This window comes from Musca domestica, unplaced genomic scaffold (genome assembly GCF_030504385.1).
Source record: "Musca domestica strain aabys unplaced genomic scaffold, Musca_domestica.polishedcontigs.V.1.1 7, whole genome shotgun sequence".
In the NCBI taxonomy this organism is placed as follows: domain Eukaryota; kingdom Metazoa; phylum Arthropoda; class Insecta; order Diptera; family Muscidae; genus Musca; species Musca domestica.
The window spans coordinates 105,576-128,069 of record NW_026712383.1 but is presented as its reverse complement, the minus strand read 5'-3'; the positions used below and the strand labels follow the sequence as shown (position 1 = coordinate 128,069).

Sequence of the window (22,494 nt, the reverse complement as noted above, 5' to 3'; positions counted from 1 at the left end):
TCAACAATTTCAAATTAAATTTTGAGAAAAGATTCAACAATGTTTAAAAAAGTCAAAATGAAATTCCTTTGCTACCACAGCATGGTTGTTCTTTAGTAATATCAACTAAATAATACCAATACATACATAAAGCGACGCTATGTTATACTCATATTATACGAAAAGGAAGAAGAAGAACTAAACGTGTTTAGCGATGTGAGTTGCCGACGGCATGTTTATGATCGGGAATAAAATACGAGACCTCGGTAAAACAATGTTTTCGGTGAAAATATTCTGGAGAAAATTGAAACGAGTAAGTATTTATATTTTTCATTTATTTGATTTTTAGACATTTTTCACGAATTGTGAGAAAAAAATACGAGAAAGCTGAAAAAGAAAATTATTAGAAATTTTGACATAAAATCCTATATTTCCTAAGGTAAGTGTTTATTTTTTATTTATTTTAATTTAAAAAAATAGTTTTCAACAAGAAAGTATCTCTTTTTTGATATATTTTGTGGTCCTGAAAAGGACCGATTGTTTTGTTGTAAAAAAGATTTCTCCAAATTGCGTCAAGAATTTGTTTAACCGCCGAAACCGTACAAGGTACGGCCTTGTCTCTTCAAAGCATATACGACATCCATAGCGGTGACGGTTTTACGCTTAGCATGTTCGGTGTAGGTGACAGCATCACGAATAACGTTTTCCAAAAACACCTTCAGAACACCACGAGTTTCTTCGTAAATCAGGCCAGAGATACGTTTTACACCGCCACGACGAGCCAAACGTCTAATAGCTGGCTTGGTAATACCTTGGATGTTATCACGGAGCACTTTCCTGTGACGTTTAGCGCCACCTTTTCCCAAGCCTTTACCACCTTTACCACGACCAGTCATTTTTTCACTTTAGTTTATTTCACTTATCACTTCACGAACAGTTTGAGCACTAATGTTTTTTTTCCGGCGATTCCGCTCGTATTTATACAAAATTTGAGGCTCTCTCCAACCATTTAACGCACAAGTAAAGTATGTACAGTTATATGTGTGTGTGTACATTTGCCGTTAGTATTGTATGTTCTCTTTTGTGTGTGCGTGTACATTTGGTATACCGATAGGTAAGAATTCACTAACATATCAACCCCGAAAGTTGATGCTAAGAGCACAATTTTCTATAAATACTCGTTTTCGTGGCGATGGCAACGTTATTACAGTGTTAACCGTGTTTGTGTGCATATCTCTAGTGAAGTGAAAAATCATTAGAAAATAAAGATAAAGTGCTGACTAAAATAAGTCAAAGTGAAGATTTTATTGTGTTTTATCTTCAAAAGAGATAAATTTTGTTTATTTTTGCCATAAAAAGGCAAAATATCGAACTTTATTTTTGGTCTCTCAAAAAAGTGAGACGCGCATAGTAGTCAGCAAATTTGGAAATTTGCTGATTCGAACGAGGGTTGGAAAAAGAAGAGGAAGCAGCAACTGCCACCACCAAGACAACGTTGCTGACGGGAAAAATCAACCCCGTCAGCACTCCTGAAGTAGGAGGCTTCCCGTCAAAATTAAAAATGGCGGGAAATGATACAACAGGGCCAGTAAATTTAAATTCCACTGGCAATGGCGTAGCTGTGGGTATATTTGCCAAGCCAATTAAAGCAAATATACCCAAAAGAGGTGAATATGTTGCATCTGATGGTGCAACTAGCGACGGGGGCCAATCCATTAGCTCCGATGTGGTTAGGCAGCCACGTAAAAAACGCTGCCACTGCAACGTTGGCAATTCTGCTAACGAGAATATCAAGCTGGAAGCTCTGGTACGCCAGCTTGAAGCCCGAATCGCTCATTTAGAGCAAGAGAGGAGCCGTATGGCAGCAGAGCTGGCTGCTGCCAACCAAGCGCTAGCCAAATGCGCTAAGATTGGCCCCCCCAGCAAGGAGACCGTAATGGCTACCAAGGCAGCCGTAGACCTTGGTATGGCGGATGATGAAATGGAGGTCGTGCCGTCAGAGATAGAGAAGAAGAAGACCTCCAAAGGTGCTGTCCCCAAAGTACGGTATGTACTGAAGGAAGTCACGGAGAAGGTTCAACCACCCAAAAATACCCCCATGGTGGTTGATAACAAGATTGTTGCTGCCCCTGCTGCTGCTGCTGCTGCTGCCCCTGCTGCTGCTGCTGGTCCCGCAACCAAGAAGACTGCTGCTCCCGGCCCTTCGAAGCAGACATCCGAGAAGGCAAATGCTGGCAAAAACATGCCAGCCTTTAAAATTTTTGGCGCTGGCGTATCCGAGGTGGCGGGCGTCCTGAGACAACATCTACGTTCAGGTGAGTTCTCCATAACGTTAGTCCGTCCGTCCGTTTTGGCATTGAAGGTTAAAGGCCTCAATGCATTTAATCTTGTCAAGCAAATCTTGACTGAACGTGGGTATAAATTTTATACACACACCCCCAAGGAGTTGCGTCCTCATATGCTTGTCATAGAGGGCCTAACTAATGAATATTCGCCTGAGGCGGTAAGTGAGTTTCTCACTACCAAATCAGGTTTAAATGTCGAAATTGTTGGTTTGACCAACATTTCCTACCGCTTATGGCTTTTGCGTGTTAGCAAAAGTTCAGACATGTTGGGGTTATATAACCTCAAAATGATATTTGACTGCAATGTCAAGATCCGCAAGGATAAAGGTAGTGGCATGCAGCAATGCTACAACTGCCAAGGTCACGACCATATCGCGACCAACTGTAATTTGCCAAAGCGCTGCAATAAGTGCAAAGGCAACCATGGTCCTAAAGAGTGTCCTGTTCCTCCAAAGGGACAAGACACTCTTGTAGAGTACACCGACCCAAATACTGGGGAGGTAGTGAAAAAAGTGGCACAGCCTTGTTACTGTGTCAACTGCGGAAAATACGGACATCCTGCTTCGGCTAAGGATTGTCCCTTCCGATTGGCAATATTAGCCCGCAAAGCTAAAGCCAAGGCCGAACTTCAGGCCAAAAATGAGGCACGTTCTTTACGAATTGCTGCCATTGGCTCCAGCACGACATATGCTGGTGTCGCAGGTGGCCGTGCAAAATCGGCCCCTCAACAAGTCCCAGCTGGTAACGGTCCACGTTCTAGCAATCGACCTCCCCAAAAAGAGGTAATTTCTCAGTCTGAGAATATTGTCCAGTTCTTCGGAACGGACTTTTCTCAAAAATGCGAGAAGGCTAGGACATTTGGTCCTATCTTTCAAAAAATAATGGCATCTTCAGGCATTGACGCCGCCATGTCTGCCTGGTTGTTATGCATCGCTGGAAATGTCCAGTTTTAAGGTAGTTTTTGTTAATGTGAACTCTTTGATTTCACTATCAAAGAGACACTATTTGAAGTTGTTAGTTGAGGAGAGGAGGCCTGATGTACTCCTTTTGGCTGAGCATAAGCTCAACCCTTCTCGTAATTTTAGTTTAGAGGGATATAGGGTTTTTCTCCAATATCGTGAGGGGGCGCAACGCGGGGGTGGTACCGCGGTTGCTATTCGAGATGGTATTCGCTGTGATCGAATACCACTCTCAACCGGACATATAGAATCCTGTGCGGCGAGGGTATGGAAGGACGATGGCTCCACTGTAGCTTTCGTCTCAATGTACCTCGCACCCAATGAGATACTACGGTCCGAAGATATTTTGCGGGTTTTTGACCTATATAACTCTGGGGAAGTTTTGATCGGAACCGACCTAAACGCGAAGCACACTTCGTGGGGAGGTAACGTGAGAAACTGCAGTGGACTAGTTTTAGACAGACTTTTACAGGACTGCCTAGAATTTGACGTAATAAGGTCGGATATTCCGACTAGGGAGACGGAGACATCTGCCTCATATCTAGATTTATTTCTGCGTACACCAGGACTCCCTCTGGTTGGCGGCGGAAATATTTCTATGGCATTTGATTTTGAATCGGATCACAGGGCGATTCAAATACAATTAAATTTGGGGGGTCTGGCGAGAAATGAAGGACAGAAATTTCTGAACTTCAATCGCATGAATGTAGGACGATTTAGGCGTCAGCTTAGGTTAGGGCTAGATGAGTGCACACTACCATCTAACAGAAATGCTTCAATAGATGAGGTAGATAGGTGTGTGGAAAATCTAGGTGAGATTTTCCGCAATGCTATAGAGACCTCTGTACCTAAACAGAGAGTCAGGCCTAAAACTCTTGGAGATCTTCCTCCGAGAATTTTGGGCTTTATTCGAGAGCGTCGCAGGCTATGCCGCACTCTCCGAAGATCAGGGGATCCAGATAGATTTCCTGCTCTTAGAGCGGATATCAGAAATTTGGATCGCATAATTGAGGACTCTGTTCGAATTTTCGAACAGGAGAGACTCACAAATTATTTAGGGAGAATAAGAGTTGATGGGAAAACTTTTGACAAAGTCAAAAGGGCAGCTGGACTAGATAACAGAGAACCTGTTAGTCAACTAGTGGACAATACAGGTCGACTTATTACAGACGACGGTGAAAAGGCTGAAGCCTTGGCAGACCATGTGCAGGGTGTTTCGCCGGCCATGGGAGGACCGAGTGCTAATTTCTCAGGAGGACCAGTTAATCGGTTTCCTGGGGAACATGATGCCCTCCGTAGCTCAGTTAGTCGAGCTACCGAGGGGATCAGCGATCGGTCCCCCATGGTAAATTTCGGCGATACATTTACTGCAGATGGGGCTATTGTTGAAAACGCCAGTCGTTGGAACGAGGGTGGTTTTCTTCGCGCCGGTTGTGTGGGTAGGGCAATTGCCCGTAGGCCAGCACGTAAATCCTGCGGTCTGGACAGAATACCCGATACCGCCTTAAAAAAGGCGGGAGAGGTTATTTTCACGTTCCTGGCAGTGTTATTTAACCACTGTCTGAACCTGGGCTATTTTCCCAGGGCATGGAAAGAGGCTATGTTGGTTCCCATATTTAAGAGGGGTTCACCTCTGGGACAATGTAGCAGCTATAGGCCGATATCACTTTTATCGGCCTTTGGTAAACTCTTCGAGTCTTTCATTTTGGAAAGATTAAATAAACTCGTAGAGGATAAAAGGGTGTTGAAGGACAATCAGTTCGGGTTTAGGGCAGGCCTATCCACTGTCCATGCCCTAACTGCTCTCTCATCCTATGTGGTTTCAGGTCTCAACAATAGGGATGGCACTATTGCAGTTGGACTTGATTTTTCTAAAGCCTTTGATACCGTATGGCATCAAGGTTTATTGTTTAAAATGCAACGGTTTGGATTTGATCACCAAACTGTTAGGTTAGTAGAAAGTTTCCTGTCTGATAGGTATTTCAGAGTTAGGGTAGGTGAACGACTATCTAGTCGCAGACCTGTACTGACTGGCGTGCCCCAGGGCTCCCTCCTAGGGCCGATGTTGTTTAACATCTATGTCAGTGACATGCCTACACCTCCACGTGGAGGGTTAGCATTATCATACGCCGATGATGTGCTTGTGGCGTATACGGCCCCATTACTTCGTACAGCGGAAGCACGTCTGAACATTTATCTTGAGGTCTTATATAGGTTCTTTACCATATGGGGCCTCAAGCTAAATGGGGACAAATGTTCGGCAATTGTTTTTACCGGGAATACTCGATATGTTCGTCCAAATTTTACAAGGTACCATCCGGTCGTGAAAGTTGGACCTCATACTGTGGAAATAAAGGACAGGATAAAATACCTTGGGGTCATTTTTCAAAAGAATTTTGACTTCAATGGACATATAAGTTTTATCCTGGACAGAGCGAGGAAGGTCTTCTTCAGCTATCAAGGGCTGATGAAGATGAGGGATGGCTTAACTCCCGAAGTTAAGTTGCTGTTATATCGGCAAATAATGCGTCCTATTGTTGCCTACGCTTTTCCTGTCTGGTTTGGCATCTCGTCCAGCCAGATGGAGAGGCTTAGGAGATGGGAGCGTAGTGTCCTGACTTCATGTTTAGGCATGAGTGGACTAACATTTAGTCAGGATGGAACTGTCAGAAGGACCTCTAATAGGGCCATATATGACAGGGCAGGTGGGGATAGAATTGACAGGGTCCTGGTCTCAGGAGCACTGGAATTCTTAGACAAGACTGACGGACTGAATAACAATATGGTGGAGAATGCTCTGCGTTGCAGCCTGGACGTGGATGAGCTGAGGACTGCTAGGTACCTACCACCGGGTGCCTTAAAAAGGCTAGATGAGGAAGGGCTGTTGTACGTCGATGGTGAACTTCGTTTCTACCATCGACGTTACAACACCCTTGATGTAGAAGATACTGTGTACAATAGTACACAGTAAATGTAAATATTGTATATATTGTAAATAGTAGTTTGTAGAAATTAGCTTTAAGTATTAGTTTTAAGTCTTAGATTTAAGTTTTAGTTTTAAAAATTAGCTGATTTCGCCCATTTTTTTTTTATTTTTGGATTTTTTGGGGCTTTTATGTAAATTTTGAATTTAATTTTTTCTTATGTTTGATAGTGTGCGGATGGCTAGGCCACAGCAATTTATGTAATTTTTGTAGTATGTAGCGAATAGCTATAATTATTTTTTTTAAGGTTTTAGCACAGTAAGTCACTACTGTTAGCACGTAAGAAGTATATCCAAATAAATGTGACCTTTGTCAAAATTGAAATTGAATTGTTTGTGTGCATATCTCTAGTGAAGTGAAAAAAATTCAAGTGAAAAATGGCTCGTACTAAGCAAACTGCCCGTAAATCGACCGGTGGAAAGGCTCCCCGTAAACAACTAGCTACCAAAGCTGCCCGTAAGAGTGCCCCAGCCACCGGCGGTGTTAAGAAGCCTCATCGTTTCCGTCCTGGTACAGTTGCTTTGCGTGAAATCCGTCGTTACCAGAAGAGTACTGAATTGTTGATCCGCAAATTGCCCTTCCAACGTTTGGTTCGTGAAATCGCTCAAGATTTCAAAACTGACTTGCGTTTCCAGAGCTCTGCTGTTATGGCCTTGCAAGAAGCCAGTGAAGCCTACTTGGTTGGTCTTTTCGAAGATACTAACTTGTGCGCCATCCATGCTAAGCGTGTCACCATCATGCCTAAGGATATCCAATTGGCCAGACGTATTCGTGGAGAACGTGCTTAAATTCTTGACGTTTTAAAAGCAACAATTTTACAACAAAACAATCGGTCCTTTTCAGGACCACAAATATTTTACAAAAAAGAGATATTTTTTACTCAATCTACAATTTTTAGTATTTTTTTGAAATAAATAAAAATAATTTAGGGCTATGATTATTTTTCAACAATTAACATTTTTATAATAAAGATATATTTTTTGATGTTGTTTTTTTTTTTCGTTGATGATTTTTCGACACTTATTTTTTTATTTAATTTTTTTATTTTATTTTGATCGAATATTTTATTTTTTTAATTTTATTTGAATTTTTTTAATTATCCATTTTGATAATTTCCTTTAATTTGCAAAATTATTAACATTTTTGTACTCCCTCTTCGAAAAAAAAATGCTATGACTCATAAAAACAACCACCACATACATTTTGCTAACGGGATTTTTTTTTGTCCATTTTGTTTTTTTCCTTTTCCCGTTAAATAAAAAATTGCTCTCTTTATGATTTTTGGCGCGAAATTTGTCTATTTCTCTCATTTTATTCCCCTTCGATCATTTTTTTTCTGTTGTGGACTATTCAATTTAACGGGAAAAAAATTTCTGCCTTTAATTTCTACGAATTATTTCATGTGAATTTTAAAAATTTCCAGCTAAAATGTGCCCCACGTATTTAATTTTTTTCAGGAATGATGTATGAAATATGTTTTATTCCTTTTCAGCAACATTTTTAAATGTTTTATACGCATTTTAAGAGATTTGAATATGAATTTTCTCCGTATGGAATTACAAATTATTTTTGCCCGATGTATTTAGAGAAACTGGTAATAATTTATTATTTTCAAAAATCGAAGAAGAAAATAATTAATTTGTTCAGAATTTCGATGTAAAATATAATTAAAAGTATTATAAAAAGGAATTCCAATAATATCTACCTTTGAAGTTGATCGAAAATCATTTTGTAAAACGCAATTAATTTCATGACATTTCCAAGTGTTCTAGGTGATATTTGCCTGTAAAGAGGAATTTCTTTTTGGGAATATTTTTTTATAAAATTAACAAAAAATTGACAAAATAACGTAGAAAATGGCTTCTAATACTATTTTTATAAATTATAGAACAAATTATGTTAAAATTCACAAAAAATATTGCAAAATGAAAATACATAACCGTTTGTCAGTGAATGCCTGTACATTGGTAGTATGAAGTATTCTGGGGATTTTGTAACTTTTCCCCGTAAATTATGACTTTTTGTGAATAATGTTATATTTTGATGTAAATATACAAATTCTGAAATGTTTTTTAAGAAATTTTTATAAAACTTATTAAGATTTGAGCTTTCAAATTTATTTCAAGAAAAACTTTTCTTCATTGAAATTATGCCAACAAGAGGATTTCTGCTGTCATAGACCACATAATAATTTCAATTTTTTCACATAGTAAAATATGAAATTTCATCGATATTTTTCTTTGATCCTAAAGTAAACATATCAGGCTACATTTTCAAAAAGAATTTTCAATTAAATTTTCATAAAAAATTTGATTTTTTTAAATTTTAGTTGGAAATTTGTGATTACATTTTTATAATCTGCCAAGTTAAACGTTTATAATTCACAAACGGCAAGTGATAATTACACCAAACTTTCTTTAAAACATAGCCTGAAATCTATACTTTAAAGGTATAAAACATTTTTAGTGAAAATTATCAAAGCTTCTTCAGGAAAATTTAATTTCTCCGAAAACTTTTGTAAAAAATTAAACACGCTTCCACACAATCTTTCGAAAAATTTACCAATTGACTACTATGCACATCTCATCTTTTCGATGTACCTACACTTTAGCTCGCCGCTAACAAAAATAATAGTACACATAAATTTGTGAGTGTATTTGTGTTAACAGTGAAATATAAACCAAACAGTGAATAACCATGTCTGACGCCGCCGTTGTTGAAGCCACCGCCTCCCCAGTTGCCGCTGTTGAGAAAAAGGCACCAAAAAAAGCCGCTGCCAAAGCAAAGAAGCCATCAGCTGCCCCTACCCACCCTCCAACCCAGCAAATGGTTGATGCCGCCATCAAGACCCTGAAGGAACGTGGAGGTTCATCATTGCCCGCCATCAAGAAATACTTGGCCAGCACCTACAAAGTAGATGCCCAAAAATTGGCCCCCTTCATCAAGAAGTACTTGAAAGGTGCCGTTGCCAGTGGAAAATTGATCCAAACTAAAGGTAAGGGTGCTTCTGGTTCATTCAAATTGTCTGCTTCGGCCTCCAAGGAACCCAAAGCCAAGACTGCTGAAAAGAAGAAGAAGGCCCCAGCCGCTGGTGACAAAAAGAAGAAGGCTGCCGCCCCTAAAAAGGCCGCTGGTGAGAAGAAGGCAGCTGCCAAAAAACCCTCTGCCGCCAAGAAGACCGCTGAAAAGAAGAAGGCCGACAAAACAAAGGCAAAGGCTGCCAAGAAAACCGGTACAGTTAAAGCTAAACCAGCAAAGACCGCCGCCAAAGCATCTGCCACTAAACCAAAGGCACCCAAGGCAAAAACTGCAGCTGCTAAGCCCAAAAAGGCCGCAGCAGCAAAGAAGCCAGCTGCTAAGAAAACCGCCGCCAAGAAGTAATTTTTCCCAGAAAGATTACTTTTTCCACAATATTTTCGATATTCGAAAACATACTATCTAACAGCCCTTTTCAGGGCTACAAATTAAATTAAAAAAGAGAAAAATATTTATTTTCAACAGTTATCGTATATATTTGTTACCTAAATAAATAAGTAAATTTGTACACGTGTTTCATTTTGGGAAAAAAAAAATACTTTCGCTAATTACTGTTCTTATTAGGTAATTTTATTGAGCCAATATAATCGTGGACGCCACTGGATTATTTTTTAACCCAGGTCATAAAAGATAATAAAATATTTAAAATTTTTCCTAATTACCCACAGGTCATAATTCTCGAAAATCCCCATAATTTGGTCATTTTATAATTTCTACTTAATTTTGAAAAATTTGATATTTTCATATTCTCTGTTAAATTTCACGAATTTCATCCAAAAATGACATTTTGGCAAAATATTTACATTTTCCATCAATATATTTTTTCCATTGAAAATTTCTGCCTCAGCCTTATATTTCGTTGCTTTGCCGTTGTGCTGTAACAAAATGCTCACACATACATGATGCCCATTCGATGTTGATCAACGACGGCAAAGCAAAACACCACTAACACACGCACACATATACGACGACGATGGCTGTTATAGCATATCGCACAAGCAATGGCTAAACATAGGCACATATGCGAGTTAGCTAAATGCATGGAAAAATCATTGTATAGAGAAAAATATATTTCTTATGGAATTTTATTCGTTATTATTAAATAATGATAAATTGTAGCTTCAACAAAAATTTGATCTCTTTTGAAATGTTTTTTGTGGCCCTGAAAAGGGCCTTTTAAGGTAGTATTTCGACGCATGAAAATGAAAAATATCAAGACATTTACTTGGAGCTGGTGTATTTAGTAACAGCCTTGGTACCTTCACTGACGGCGTGCTTAGCCAATTCACCGGGCAACAATAGACGGACGGCGGTCTGGATTTCCCGACTGGTGATGGTCGAGCGCTTGTTGTAGTGGGCCAAACGAGAGGCTTCGGCGGCAATACGTTCGAAGATATCGTTGACGAAACTGTTCATGATGCTCATGGCCTTGGAGGAGATACCGGTGTCGGGATGGACTTGCTTCAACACTTTGTAAATGTAGATAGCGTAACTCTCCTTACGCTTGGTACGTCTCTTCGACTTATCGCCCTTGGTAATGTTCTTTTGGGCTTTGCCGGCCTTCTTTGCTGCTTTACCACTGGTTTTAGGAGGCATTTTCACTTATTATTTTTTTGAATCACACAAACACTTTTAACACTGTTCACAAATGATAACCAAAACGCCAAGCTATACAGAATTTGTAGATTGTAGTCGACAAGAATTTCAGGTAGTCACAGCTAGTAGGCACACAGAAGGCAAACCACCCCATTATTGAAGAAATGTGTGTGTGAGAAAAGTATAAATAGCACGTTTCGATCCGAAAATTTTTATCATTTGTGTTTTTCAGTGCTTAAGTGAAGTGTTTAAAACTAAAATAAAGTGAAAATGTCTGGTCGTGGTAAAGGTGGCAAAGTTAAGGGAAAGGCAAAGTCCCGTTCCAATCGTGCTGGTCTTCAATTCCCCGTCGGTCGTATCCATCGTCTGTTGCGCAAAGGCAACTATGCTGAGCGTGTTGGTGCCGGTGCTCCCGTCTATTTAGCCGCTGTCATGGAATATTTGGCTGCTGAAGTCTTGGAATTGGCTGGCAATGCTGCCCGTGACAACAAGAAGACTCGTATCATTCCCCGTCACTTGCAATTGGCCATCCGTAACGACGAAGAATTGAACAAATTGCTGTCTGGCGTTACCATTGCCCAAGGTGGTGTATTGCCAAACATCCAAGCTGTTCTCTTGCCCAAGAAGACCGAAAAGAAAGCCTAAATTACTATCTCGAAAGAAGGTATTATGGAATGAAGAAGAAGAATACAGACCATCGTATAAATTCCATAGAAAAATCAACCAATCCGTCCTTTTCAGGACGACAAAAAATATTTGAAAAGAGAAAGAAAATTGCGTCAAGCTACATTTGAATGAAAAAAAATAAAATTCTCAATAATTTTGTATGAGACGTTGGCAGAATAACTGTTTTTCGTCTCAGTTGCATATTCGTTGTTGTTGTCTCTTATGATTTCAGGAATAGAGCGAGCGAGAGAGGAGAGATCGTGGCGTCACCAAATGAGTATGTATAGCATGAAGAAGAAGCATGTGGCAGTTGGTGGTGGCTGGCTGGCTGGCAGTAATTTTATGTGAAAAATTCGTACCCCGGCGCATTCTTTGGGGAAGGCACAAAGTAGATGATTTGCAAGGGAATTTTGGCGGCAAAGTAGTGTTGTGGTGGAAATAAATCGACGCATACATGAAAATAAAAGCGCATTGTGGTGCTATGGAAAATTTTAAACACAAAAAATAGAATAAAAGTAACATAATGAAATGAAAATTAATGAAAATAATTACAAAGAAAAATAAAATAACGTAAATTAATAATTAAATTAAAATAAAATAAGAAAATTTTAGAAAATTAAGGCAAATATTAATGAAATTTCAAAGAAATTTAAATGAAAATATTTGAAAATAATTTAAAGAAATTTTGGAATAATAAACACATTTTATGAAAATAAAAGATACTTTAAATGAAATCAACAATTTTTAAATTAATAATAAGGAAATAAATAAAATAATTTTAAATAAAAGGAAAAAGTGATTTTTAAAAAATAATCTGATGAAAAATTAAATTAATTGAAAATTAAATAAGAAAATTTAACATAAATAAAATAAAATTCATTTAATGAAGAATTTTTAAATAAATTCAATGATTTTAATTTTCGGTAAAATTTTAAAGGAAATGATTAGTGAATAATTTACAAATTTTTAATGAATTTTTTTAAAATAATATGAATCAACGATCTATTTAATGAAAATATTCAACAATTTCAAATTAAATTTTGAGAAAAGATTCAACAATGTTTAAAAAAGTCAAAATGAAATTCCTTTGCTACCACAGCATGGTTGTTCTTTAGTAATATCAACTAAATAATACCAATACATACATAAAGCGACGCTATGTTATACTCATATTATACGAAAAGGAAGAAGAAGAACTAAACGTGTTTAGCGATGTGAGTTGCCGACGGCATGTTTATGATCGGGAATAAAATACGAGACCTCGGTAAAACAATGTTTTCGGTGAAAATATTCTGGAGAAAATTGAAACGAGTAAGTATTTATATTTTTCATTTATTTGATTTTTAGACATTTTTCACGAATTGTGAGAAAAAAATACGAGAAAGCTGAAAAAGAAAATTATTAGAAATTTTGACATAAAATCCCTATATTTCCTAAGGTAAGTGTTTATTTTTTATTTATTTTAATTTAAAAAAAAATAGTTTTCAACAAGAAAGTATCTCTTTTTTGATATATTTTGTGGTCCTGAAAAGGACCGATTGTTTTGTTGTAAAAAATATTTCTCCAAATTGCGTCAAGAATTTGTTTAACCGCCGAAACCGTACAAGGTACGGCCTTGTCTCTTCAAAGCATATACGACATCCATAGCGGTGACGGTTTTACGCTTAGCATGTTCGGTGTAGGTGACAGCATCACGAATAACGTTTTCCAAAAACACCTTCAGAACACCACGAGTTTCTTCGTAAATCAGGCCAGAGATACGTTTTACACCGCCACGACGAGCCAAACGTCTAATAGCTGGCTTGGTAATACCTTGGATGTTATCACGGAGCACTTTCCTGTGACGTTTAGCGCCACCTTTTCCCAAGCCTTTACCACCTTTACCACGACCAGTCATTTTTTCACTTTAGTTTATTTCACTTATCACTTCACGAACAGTTTGAGCACTAATGTTTTTTTCCGTTTCAAGTTTCAAGTTTATTTTCCATCTAATCTCTACACAAAGTTATTTAATAACTTATTGTCTAACAATAGTTCTTAAGTCTATGGCTTAAAATTACTTAGCATAATTCTTATTTTTCTAAGTTTATCTATTTAATACGACAAGGGGGGTCACATATCTAATGTTACCTAACACTAATTCAATTAAACAATAAACATAAATGCAAAATAAATTTACATTATTAATTCCCCTAAAAAAAGATGTTTAAAAAAGAGGACTCTAACATTTTTATATTTTGTTTCTTACATACTATATTAAAACTAAACTTATATCTATTTATGCTACTTAATCTAATTTACGTGCTACTATATACAGTATATACAATTAAAGGGCGTTACACCAGCTACTGGGCTATTTGGTAGACAGTGTCATCAATGTCTAGCGAGCCGAACCTACGATGATAGAAGAGGAGTGAGTCCTCTCTATATAGAAGACCTTCTTCATCTAGTGTAACTAAGCTACTCGGCGGCCTATAATTGGCCCGAATTAGCCTTTGCACATCAGTGTCGTGCAAAAGGCTTTCCCTAACTAGACTATTGTCTAACGTAGTTGCCCGATCTAGGAGTTTGAGGGCACTATCCATTAGAAACTTATCTATGCGGGTGAAGTCTATGGAACTATATACTACCCTGTTGGGCGGTAAGCGCCATATCCCATCTTCACCCTGCGTTGGCCTTAAGCCCAAGCAGGACCTAAGAATCCGTCTTTCCCATATGCGAAGCCTTTCCATTTGGTGGGAGGAGATCCCAAACCAAATAGGAAAGGCGTAAGCTATTAATGGTCTAATAATCTGTTTGTAGATTAATAACCTAACTTCTACAGTCAGCCCTTCTCTTCTGCCGATGGCACGTTGATAGGTCCAAAATATGAATTTGACTTTTCTAAGTATAAAGTCAATATGTCTAACAAATTCAAATTTGCTATTAAAAATAACTCCCAAGTATTTGACTTGGTCTGAATTTTTAATGGCTTCCCCTCCAATTGCAAGTGAAGGTTCGTACTGTCTGGCGCTACGGTACAGGTATTTCTTCTTGCCTTTGAAGGTTATAGCCTCACACTTGTCGACATTTAAATGCATTTTCCAGGTTTGGAAGTATTCAGAGAGTTGCTCTAAATATGCATTTAGTCTGTTATTAGTATTCCCAGCGTGGGCTCCCGTAGCAGCGACAAATATGTCATCCGCATAAATCAGGAGTAAATGCCTATCAGGCGCACGTGGTATATCACTAATAAATATGTTGAAGAGAACGGGTCCAAGGAGTGAGCCCTGTGGTACCCCGGCAGTTACTGCCCTTTCTGATGAAAGGTCATCCTCAACTTTTACCTTAAAACTTCTATTTGCTAAGAAGCTAGCTACCATTCTACATATATTAAACTCGAAGCCTAGTCTTCTCATTTTATATATAATGGCATTTTGCCATACGTTGTCGAACGCTCTGGCAAAATCTAAACTAACAGCAATAGTTATGTGTCTGTTATTTAGAGCTTTAGTCACATAGTCCCCTAAGACCATCAGGGCATGTGAAGTTGAATGACCCTGCCTGAAGCCAAATTGACTATCAGATAGGATTGCTCCTTCTTCTAACTTTTCTCTTATATCAGAGAGTAAAAAATACTCAAAAAGCTTCCCGAACGCTGAGAGTAAGCTAATTGGTCTATAACTACTGCATAATGTCGGGTCCTTGCCAGGTTTCAGGATGGGTATTGTAATTGCCCTTTTCCATGAAACCGGGAAATAGCCCAGATTTATACAGTGGTTGAAGATAATCGCTATATGTTTCCAGGCAGCACCATCGGTCCTCCTTAACACAATGTCAGGGATTCCATCTGGTCCTGCGGATTTACGATTAGATCTTCTTTTCAGCCCTGCTCCGATATTGGGAGCTTTTAGGAATTTATTACTACGCCATGTATTTTCCTCACTTATTAAGGATCCATCTGCAGTTAAGTTATCTGCAATGTTTTTTTCCGGCGATTCCGCTCGTATTTATACAAAATTTGAGGCTCTCTCCAACCATTTAACGCACAAGTAAAGTATGTACAGTTATATGTGTGTGTGTACATTTGCCGTTAGTATTGTATGTTCTCTTTTGTGTGTGCGTGTACATTTGGTATACCGATAGGTAAGAATTCACTAACATATCAACCCCGAAAGTTGATGCTAAGAGCACAATTTTCTATAAATACTCGTTTTCTTGGCGATGGCAACGTTATTACAGTGTAAACCGTGTTTGTGTGCATATCTCTAGTGAAGTGAAAAAAATTCAAGTGAAAAATGGCTCGTACTAAGCAAACTGCCCGTAAATCGACCGGTGGAAAGGCTCCCCGTAAACAACTAGCTACCAAAGCTGCCCGTAAGAGTGCCCCAGCCACCGGCGGTGTTAAGAAGCCTCATCGTTTCCGTCCTGGTACAGTTGCTTTGCGTGAAATCCGTCGTTACCAGAAGAGTACTGAATTGTTGATCCGCAAATTGCCCTTCCAACGTTTGGTTCGTGAAATCGCTCAAGATTTCAAAACTGACTTGCGTTTCCAGAGCTCTGCTGTTATGGCCTTGCAAGAAGCCAGTGAAGCCTACTTGGTTGGTCTTTTCGAAGATACTAACTTGTGCGCCATCCATGCTAAGCGTGTCACCATCATGCCTAAGGATATCCAATTGGCCAGACGTATTCGTGGAGAACGTGCTTAAATTCTTGACGTTTTAAAAGCAACAATTTTACAACAAAACAATCGGTCCTTTTCAGGACCACAAATATTTTATAAAAAAGAGATATTTTTTTACTCAATCTACAATTTTTAGTATTTTTTTGAAATAAATAAAAATAATTTAGGGCTATGATTATTTTTCAACAATTAACATTTTTATAATAAAGATATATTTTTTGATGTTGTTTTTTTTTTCGTTGATGATTTTTCGACACTTTATTTTTTTATTTAATTTTTTTATTTTATTTTGATCGAATATTTTATTTTTTTAATTTTATTTGAATTTTTTAATTATCCATTTGATAATTTCCTTTAATTTGCAAAATTATTAACATTTTTGTACTCCCTCTTCGAAAAAAAAATGCTATGACTCATAAAAACAACCACCACATACATTTTGCTAACGGGATTTTTTTTTGTCCATTTTGTTTTTTTCCTTTTCCCGTTAAATAAAAAATTGCTCTCTTTATGATTTTTGGCGCGAAATTTGTCTATTTCTCTCATTTTATTCCCCTTCGATCATTTTTTTCTGTTGTGGACTATTCAATTTAACGGGAAAAAAATTTCTGCCTTTAATTTCTACGAATTATTTCATGTGAATTTTAAAAATTTCCAGCTAAAATGTGCCCCACGTATTTAATTTTTTTCAGGAATGATGTATGAAATATGTTTTATTCCTTTTCAGCAACATTTTTAAATGTTTTATACGCATTTTAAGAGATTTGAATATGAATTTTCTCCGTATGGAATTACAAAATTATTTTTGCCCGATGTATTTAGAGAAACTGGTAATAATTTATTATTTTCAAAAATCGAAGAAGAAAATAATTAATTTGTTCAGAATTTCGATGTAAAATATAATTAAAAGTATTATAAAAAGGAATTCCAATAATATCTACCTTTGAAGTTGATCGAAAATCATTTTTGTAAAACGCAATTAATTTCATGACATTTCCAAGTGTTCTAGGTGATATTTGCCTGTAAAGAGGAATTTCTTTTTGGGAATATTTTTTTATAAAATTAACAAAAAATTGACAAAATAACGTAGAAAATGGCTTCTAATACTATTTTTTATAAATTATAGAACAAATTATGTTAAAATTCACAAAAAATATTGCAAAATGAAAATACATAACCGTTTGTCAGTGAATGCCTGTACATTGGTAGTATGAAGTATTCTGGGGATTTTGTAACTTTTCCCCGTAAATTATGACTTTTTGTGAATAATGTTATATTTTGATGTAAATATACAAATTCTGAAATGTTTTTTAAGAAATTTTTATAAAACTTATTAAGATTTGAGCTTTCAAATTTATTTCAAGAAAAACTTTTCTTCATTGAAATTATGCCAACAAGAGGATTTCTGCTGTCATAGACCACATAATAATTTCAATTTTTTCACATAGTAAAATATGAAATTTCATCGATATTTTTCTTTGATCCTAAAGTAAACATATCAGGCTACATTTTCAAAAAGAATTTTCAATTAAATTTTCATAAAAAATTTGATTTTTTTAAATTTTAGTTGGAAATTTGTGATTACATTTTTATAATCTGCCAAGTTAAACGTTTATAATTCACAAACGGCAAGTGATAATTACACCAAACTTTCTTTAAAACATAGCCTGAAATCTATACTTTAAAGGTATAAAACATTTTTTGTGAAAATTATCAAAGCTTCTTCAGGAAAATTTAATTTCTCCGAAAACTTTTGTAAAAAATTAAACACGCTTCCACACAATCTTTCGAAAAATTTACCAATTGACTACTATGCACATCTCATCTTTTCGATGTACCTACACTTTAGCTCGCCGCTAACAAAAATAATAGTACACATAAATTTGTGAGTGTATTTGTGTTAACAGTGAAATATAAACCAAACAGTGAATAACCATGTCTGACGCCGCCGTTGTTGAAGCCACCGCCTCCCCAGTTGCCGCTGTTGAGAAAAAGGCACCAAAAAAAGCCGCTGCCAAAGCAAAGAAGCCATCAGCTGCCCCTACCCACCCTCCAACCCAGCAAATGGTTGATGCCGCCATCAAGACCCTGAAGGAACGTGGAGGTTCATCATTGCCCGCCATCAAGAAATACTTGGCCAGCACCTACAAAGTAGATGCCCAAAAATTGGCCCCCTTCATCAAGAAGTACTTGAAAGGTGCCGTTGCCAGTGGAAAATTGATCCAAACTAAAGGTAAGGGTGCTTCTGGTTCATTCAAATTGTCTGCTTCGGCCTCCAAGGAACCCAAAGCCAAGACTGCTGAAAAGAAGAAGAAGGCCCCAGCCGCTGGTGACAAAAAGAAGAAGGCTGCCGCCCCTAAAAAGGCCGCTGGTGAGAAGAAGGCAGCTGCCAAAAAACCCTCTGCCGCCAAGAAGACCGCTGAAAAGAAGAAGGCCGACAAAACAAAGGCAAAGGCTGCCAAGAAAACCGGTACAGTTAAAGCTAAACCAGCAAAGACCGCCGCCAAAGCATCTGCCACTAAACCAAAGGCACCCAAGGCAAAAACTGCAGCTGCTAAGCCCAAAAAGGCCGCAGCAGCAAAGAAGCCAGCTGCTAAGAAAACCGCCGCCAAGAAGTAATTTTTCCCAGAAAGATTACTTTTTCCACAATATTTTCGATATTCGAAAACATACTATCTAACAGCCCTTTTCAGGGCTACAAATTAAATTAAAAAAGAGAAAAATATTTATTTTCAACAGTTATCGTATATATTTGTTACCTAAATAAATAAGTAAATTTGTACACGTGTTTCATTTTGGGAAAAAAAAAATACTTTCGCTAATTACTGTTCTTATTAGGTAATTTTATTGAGCCAATATAATCGTGGACTCCACTGGATTATTTTTTAACCCAGGTCATAAAAGATAATAAAATATTTAAAATTTTTCCTAATTACCCACAGGTCATAATTCTCGAAAATCCCCATAATTTGGTCATTTTTATAATTTCTACTTAATTTTGAAAAATTTGATATTTTCATATTCTCTGTTAAATTTCACGAATTTCATCCAAAAATGACATTTTGGCAAAATATTTACATTTTCCATCAATATATTTTTTCCATTGAAAATTTCTGCCTCAGCCTTATATTTCGTTGCTTTGCCGTTGTGCTGTAACAAAATGCTCACACATACATGATGCCCATTCGATGTTGATCAACGACGGCAAAGCAAAACACCACTAACACACGCACACATATACGACGACGATGGCTGTTATAGCATATCGCACAAGCAATGGCTAAACATAGGCACATATGCGAGTTAGCTAAATGCATGGAAAAATCATTGTATAGAGAAAAATATATTTCTTATGGAATTTTATTCGTTTATTATTAAATAATGATAAATTGTAGCTTCAACAAAAATTTGATCTCTTTTGAAATGTTTTTTGTGGCCCTGAAAAGGGCCTTTTAAGGTAGTATTTCGACGCATGAAAATGAAAAATATCAAGACATTTACTTGGAGCTGGTGTATTTAGTAACAGCCTTGGTACCTTCACTGACGGCGTGCTTAGCCAATTCACCGGGCAACAATAGACGGACGGCGGTCTGGATTTCCCGACTGGTGATGGTCGAGCGCTTGTTGTAGTGGGCCAAACGAGAGGCTTCGGCGGCAATACGTTCGAAGATATCGTTGACGAAACTGTTCATGATGCTCATGGCCTTGGAGGAGATACCGGTGTCGGGATGGACTTGCTTCAACACTTTGTAAATGTAGATAGCGTAACTCTCCTTACGCTTGGTACGTCTCTTCGACTTATCGCCCTTGGTAATGTTCTTTTGGGCTTTGCCGGCCTTCTTTGCTGCTTTACCACTGGTTTTAGGAGGCATTTTCACTTATTATTTTTTTGAATCACACAAACACTTTTAACACTGTTCACAAATGATAACCAAAACGCTTTTTTTGCTTTTAAATTTGCCATTTATTAATCCATATATTGTTACAAAGAAAATATTGGCTTATTTTAAATTCAATTTAATATATGCTTGGGATTTTTGAAATCTCTTAAGCCTAGGTATATCAATTTACATATAACAAGTTGATTTTGTTATAATAGTGTAACAGTTTTACTGTTTACACATCATCATACATTTTTAAGTTAATGGTCATTAGTAGTAGCTCAAAAAAGGATTATTAAAAAGAGCTAGTTCATATAATTTTTTGAAAATTTGTCTTAAATCTAATCTTAAATCTAGGCTTAATACTAATCTTAAATCTATACTTAAACTACAATTATATACAATATTTACATAATAATACATACATTATTGTGAGGTAATGTACACTGTGTCTGTAATATTAAATGTTTTGTATCTTCTATGGTAGAATAGGAGATTACTATTATTATCATAAAGTATTCCTTCATCTCGAAGCTTAGTAAGGTCGGCGGGAGAGAGATGTCTTTTTTCCAGAATGGGAGGGTCGTTATTGCTTATTAATGAGCTCCTTATCATCTCGTTGTTAATATTTTGACTTTTTTCTACAAATTTAAGGCCACTTTTGACCAAAAATCTGTCAATGCGCTGAAGGCCAGATCTCTCATAAACTACCTTATTTGATGGCCTTTTAAATGATCCATCAGACAATATAAAGCTACGCAAACCTAAACAAGCCCGCAATATAGCTCGTTCCCATATTCTTATGCGTTCCATCTGGTGTGAAGATATTCCAAACCAGGATGGGAACGCATATGAAATTATGGGTCTAATGACCTGAGTGTATATTAATAGTTTGACCTTTATAGGAAGGCCGCCACTCATGCTTAATACTTTATTGTATGTAAAATAGACTTTTTTAGCCTTTTTTAACACAAAATCTACATGTCTGCAGAAGTCAAACCTGTCGTGAAATAATATTCCAAGATATTTCAATGTGTCGTATGTTTGTATCACACCATCGCCAATTCGCACATTGGGAACAAAATGTCGAAAATTTTTGTAAACCAACCCTTTTGTGCCAGTAAGTACAATTGATTGGCATTTCGCAACATTCAGTTGAAGTTTCCATCTATCAAAATATACACTTAATTCTTGCAGATAAGTGTTCATTTTTCTATTGACCGTTTTTGCGAGAGGTCCTCTGAAGGCAATAAGTACATCGTCCGCATACATTAGAAGAAGTCCACCTTGGGGTGGTCCTGGGATATCACTTACATAGATGTTATATAGTAGGGGTCCCAAGATAGATCCCTGTGGGACGCCTGCTAATACCTGTCTTTGACTTGATCGTTTTTCACCCACTTTAACCTTGAAATGTCTCCCATCAAGAAAGCTTTTTACCATACTACAAATGTGTTCACTAAAGCCGAAAGACTGTAATTTGTAGATGATTCCCTGTTGCCATACCCTATCAAATGCCTTAGAAAAATCTAGGCTGACAGCCAAAGTTCCATTTTTCTTATTTAGCCCCTTCGATACATAGTCCGTAAAACAGGCAAGAGCGTGTGTTGTACAGTGCCCAGGTTTAAAACCAAATTGACAATTTCTCAGGATATTTCTATCCTCAATATCACGCTTGATTCGTTGTTGTATTACCATTTCCAGAATTTTCCCAAAAGGTGAAAGTAGCGAAATCGGTCTATAGTCGCTACAATTTTCCGGATTCCCCCCCGGTTTTGGGATTGGGACCATTAAAGCCACTTTCCACGCTCTAGGGAAATAGGAAAGGTTTAAGCAGTGATTAATGAGCACTGTCAAAAATTTGAATACCACGTCTCCCGCCCGCTTCAGGGCTATATCTGGTATATCGTCAATGCCACAGGCTTTCTTGGATGGTCTTCAGGATATAGCCCATTTTATGTCCCCTGGTTTAACAAAACCAATCTCATACCATTGAGTCCTGTTCACGAAAACCGAGCCATCAGCTAGATTGTTCATATTGAAGTGTACCAGTGGGGAACCGCTATTAATTCCATCTATAGCCTCATTGATGGGGTTATTAAATGAGCTGTCATTAGGAAAATCGCTTGTTTGGTAATTGCTTTCTATGTTGTTAGCTATTACTTCTGCTTTGGCTAAATCGTCACAGACGATGTTACCATCGTTACTAACCAGGTCACCTACAGAGTTTTTACCCGATATACCAACTGCCATCTTTACTTTTGAATAGGTTTTACTACTGACTTCTATGTTCTGCAGCATAGATTTTCGGCGATTTCCTTCGAATTCATAAATCATACCCTCTATTATTCTGCTGAGGTTTCGAATATCAGCCTTTAATATTAA

At 37.3% G+C, this 22,494-nt stretch overlaps 7 protein-coding genes across 7 annotated transcripts; 3 read left to right on the top strand and 4 right to left on the bottom strand.

Moving 5' to 3' along the window:
* Positions 1 to 492: 492 nt before the first annotated feature.
* Positions 493 to 909, bottom strand: LOC131806282 (histone H4). The gene has a single exon (XM_059130253.1). It carries the CDS (start codon positions 873 to 875, stop codon positions 564 to 566), a length of 312 nt encoding a protein of 103 aa, XP_058986236.1. The 5' UTR covers positions 876 to 909; the 3' UTR covers positions 493 to 563.
* Positions 910 to 8,908: 7,999 nt separating this feature from the next.
* On the top strand, positions 8,909 to 9,726 carry LOC131806278 (histone H1-like). The gene has a single exon (XM_059130249.1). The coding sequence runs from the start codon at positions 8,965 to 8,967 to the stop codon at positions 9,646 to 9,648; it is 684 nt and encodes a 227-aa protein (XP_058986232.1). The 5' UTR covers positions 8,909 to 8,964; the 3' UTR covers positions 9,649 to 9,726.
* A 718-nt stretch (positions 9,727 to 10,444) lies between these two features.
* LOC131806281 (histone H2B) lies at positions 10,445 to 10,965 on the bottom strand. The gene has a single exon (XM_059130252.1). It carries the CDS (start codon positions 10,897 to 10,899, stop codon positions 10,525 to 10,527), a length of 375 nt encoding a protein of 124 aa, XP_058986235.1. The 5' UTR covers positions 10,900 to 10,965; the 3' UTR covers positions 10,445 to 10,524.
* Positions 10,966 to 11,134: 169 nt separating this feature from the next.
* Positions 11,135 to 11,639, top strand: LOC131806280 (histone H2A). The gene has a single exon (XM_059130251.1). The coding sequence runs from the start codon at positions 11,170 to 11,172 to the stop codon at positions 11,542 to 11,544; it is 375 nt and encodes a 124-aa protein (XP_058986234.1). The 5' UTR covers positions 11,135 to 11,169; the 3' UTR covers positions 11,545 to 11,639.
* A 1,440-nt stretch (positions 11,640 to 13,079) lies between these two features.
* On the bottom strand, positions 13,080 to 13,516 carry LOC131806285 (histone H4). The gene has a single exon (XM_059130254.1). It carries the CDS (start codon positions 13,460 to 13,462, stop codon positions 13,151 to 13,153), a length of 312 nt encoding a protein of 103 aa, XP_058986237.1. The 5' UTR covers positions 13,463 to 13,516; the 3' UTR covers positions 13,080 to 13,150.
* Positions 13,517 to 18,107: 4,591 nt separating this feature from the next.
* LOC131806279 (histone H1-like) lies at positions 18,108 to 18,925 on the top strand. The gene has a single exon (XM_059130250.1). The coding sequence runs from the start codon at positions 18,164 to 18,166 to the stop codon at positions 18,845 to 18,847; it is 684 nt and encodes a 227-aa protein (XP_058986233.1). The 5' UTR covers positions 18,108 to 18,163; the 3' UTR covers positions 18,848 to 18,925.
* A 720-nt stretch (positions 18,926 to 19,645) lies between these two features.
* On the bottom strand, positions 19,646 to 20,142 carry LOC131806142 (histone H2B). The gene has a single exon (XM_059130071.1). The coding sequence runs from the start codon at positions 20,098 to 20,100 to the stop codon at positions 19,726 to 19,728; it is 375 nt and encodes a 124-aa protein (XP_058986054.1). The 5' UTR covers positions 20,101 to 20,142; the 3' UTR covers positions 19,646 to 19,725.
* Between the last annotated feature and the right edge of the window lie 2,352 nt (positions 20,143 to 22,494).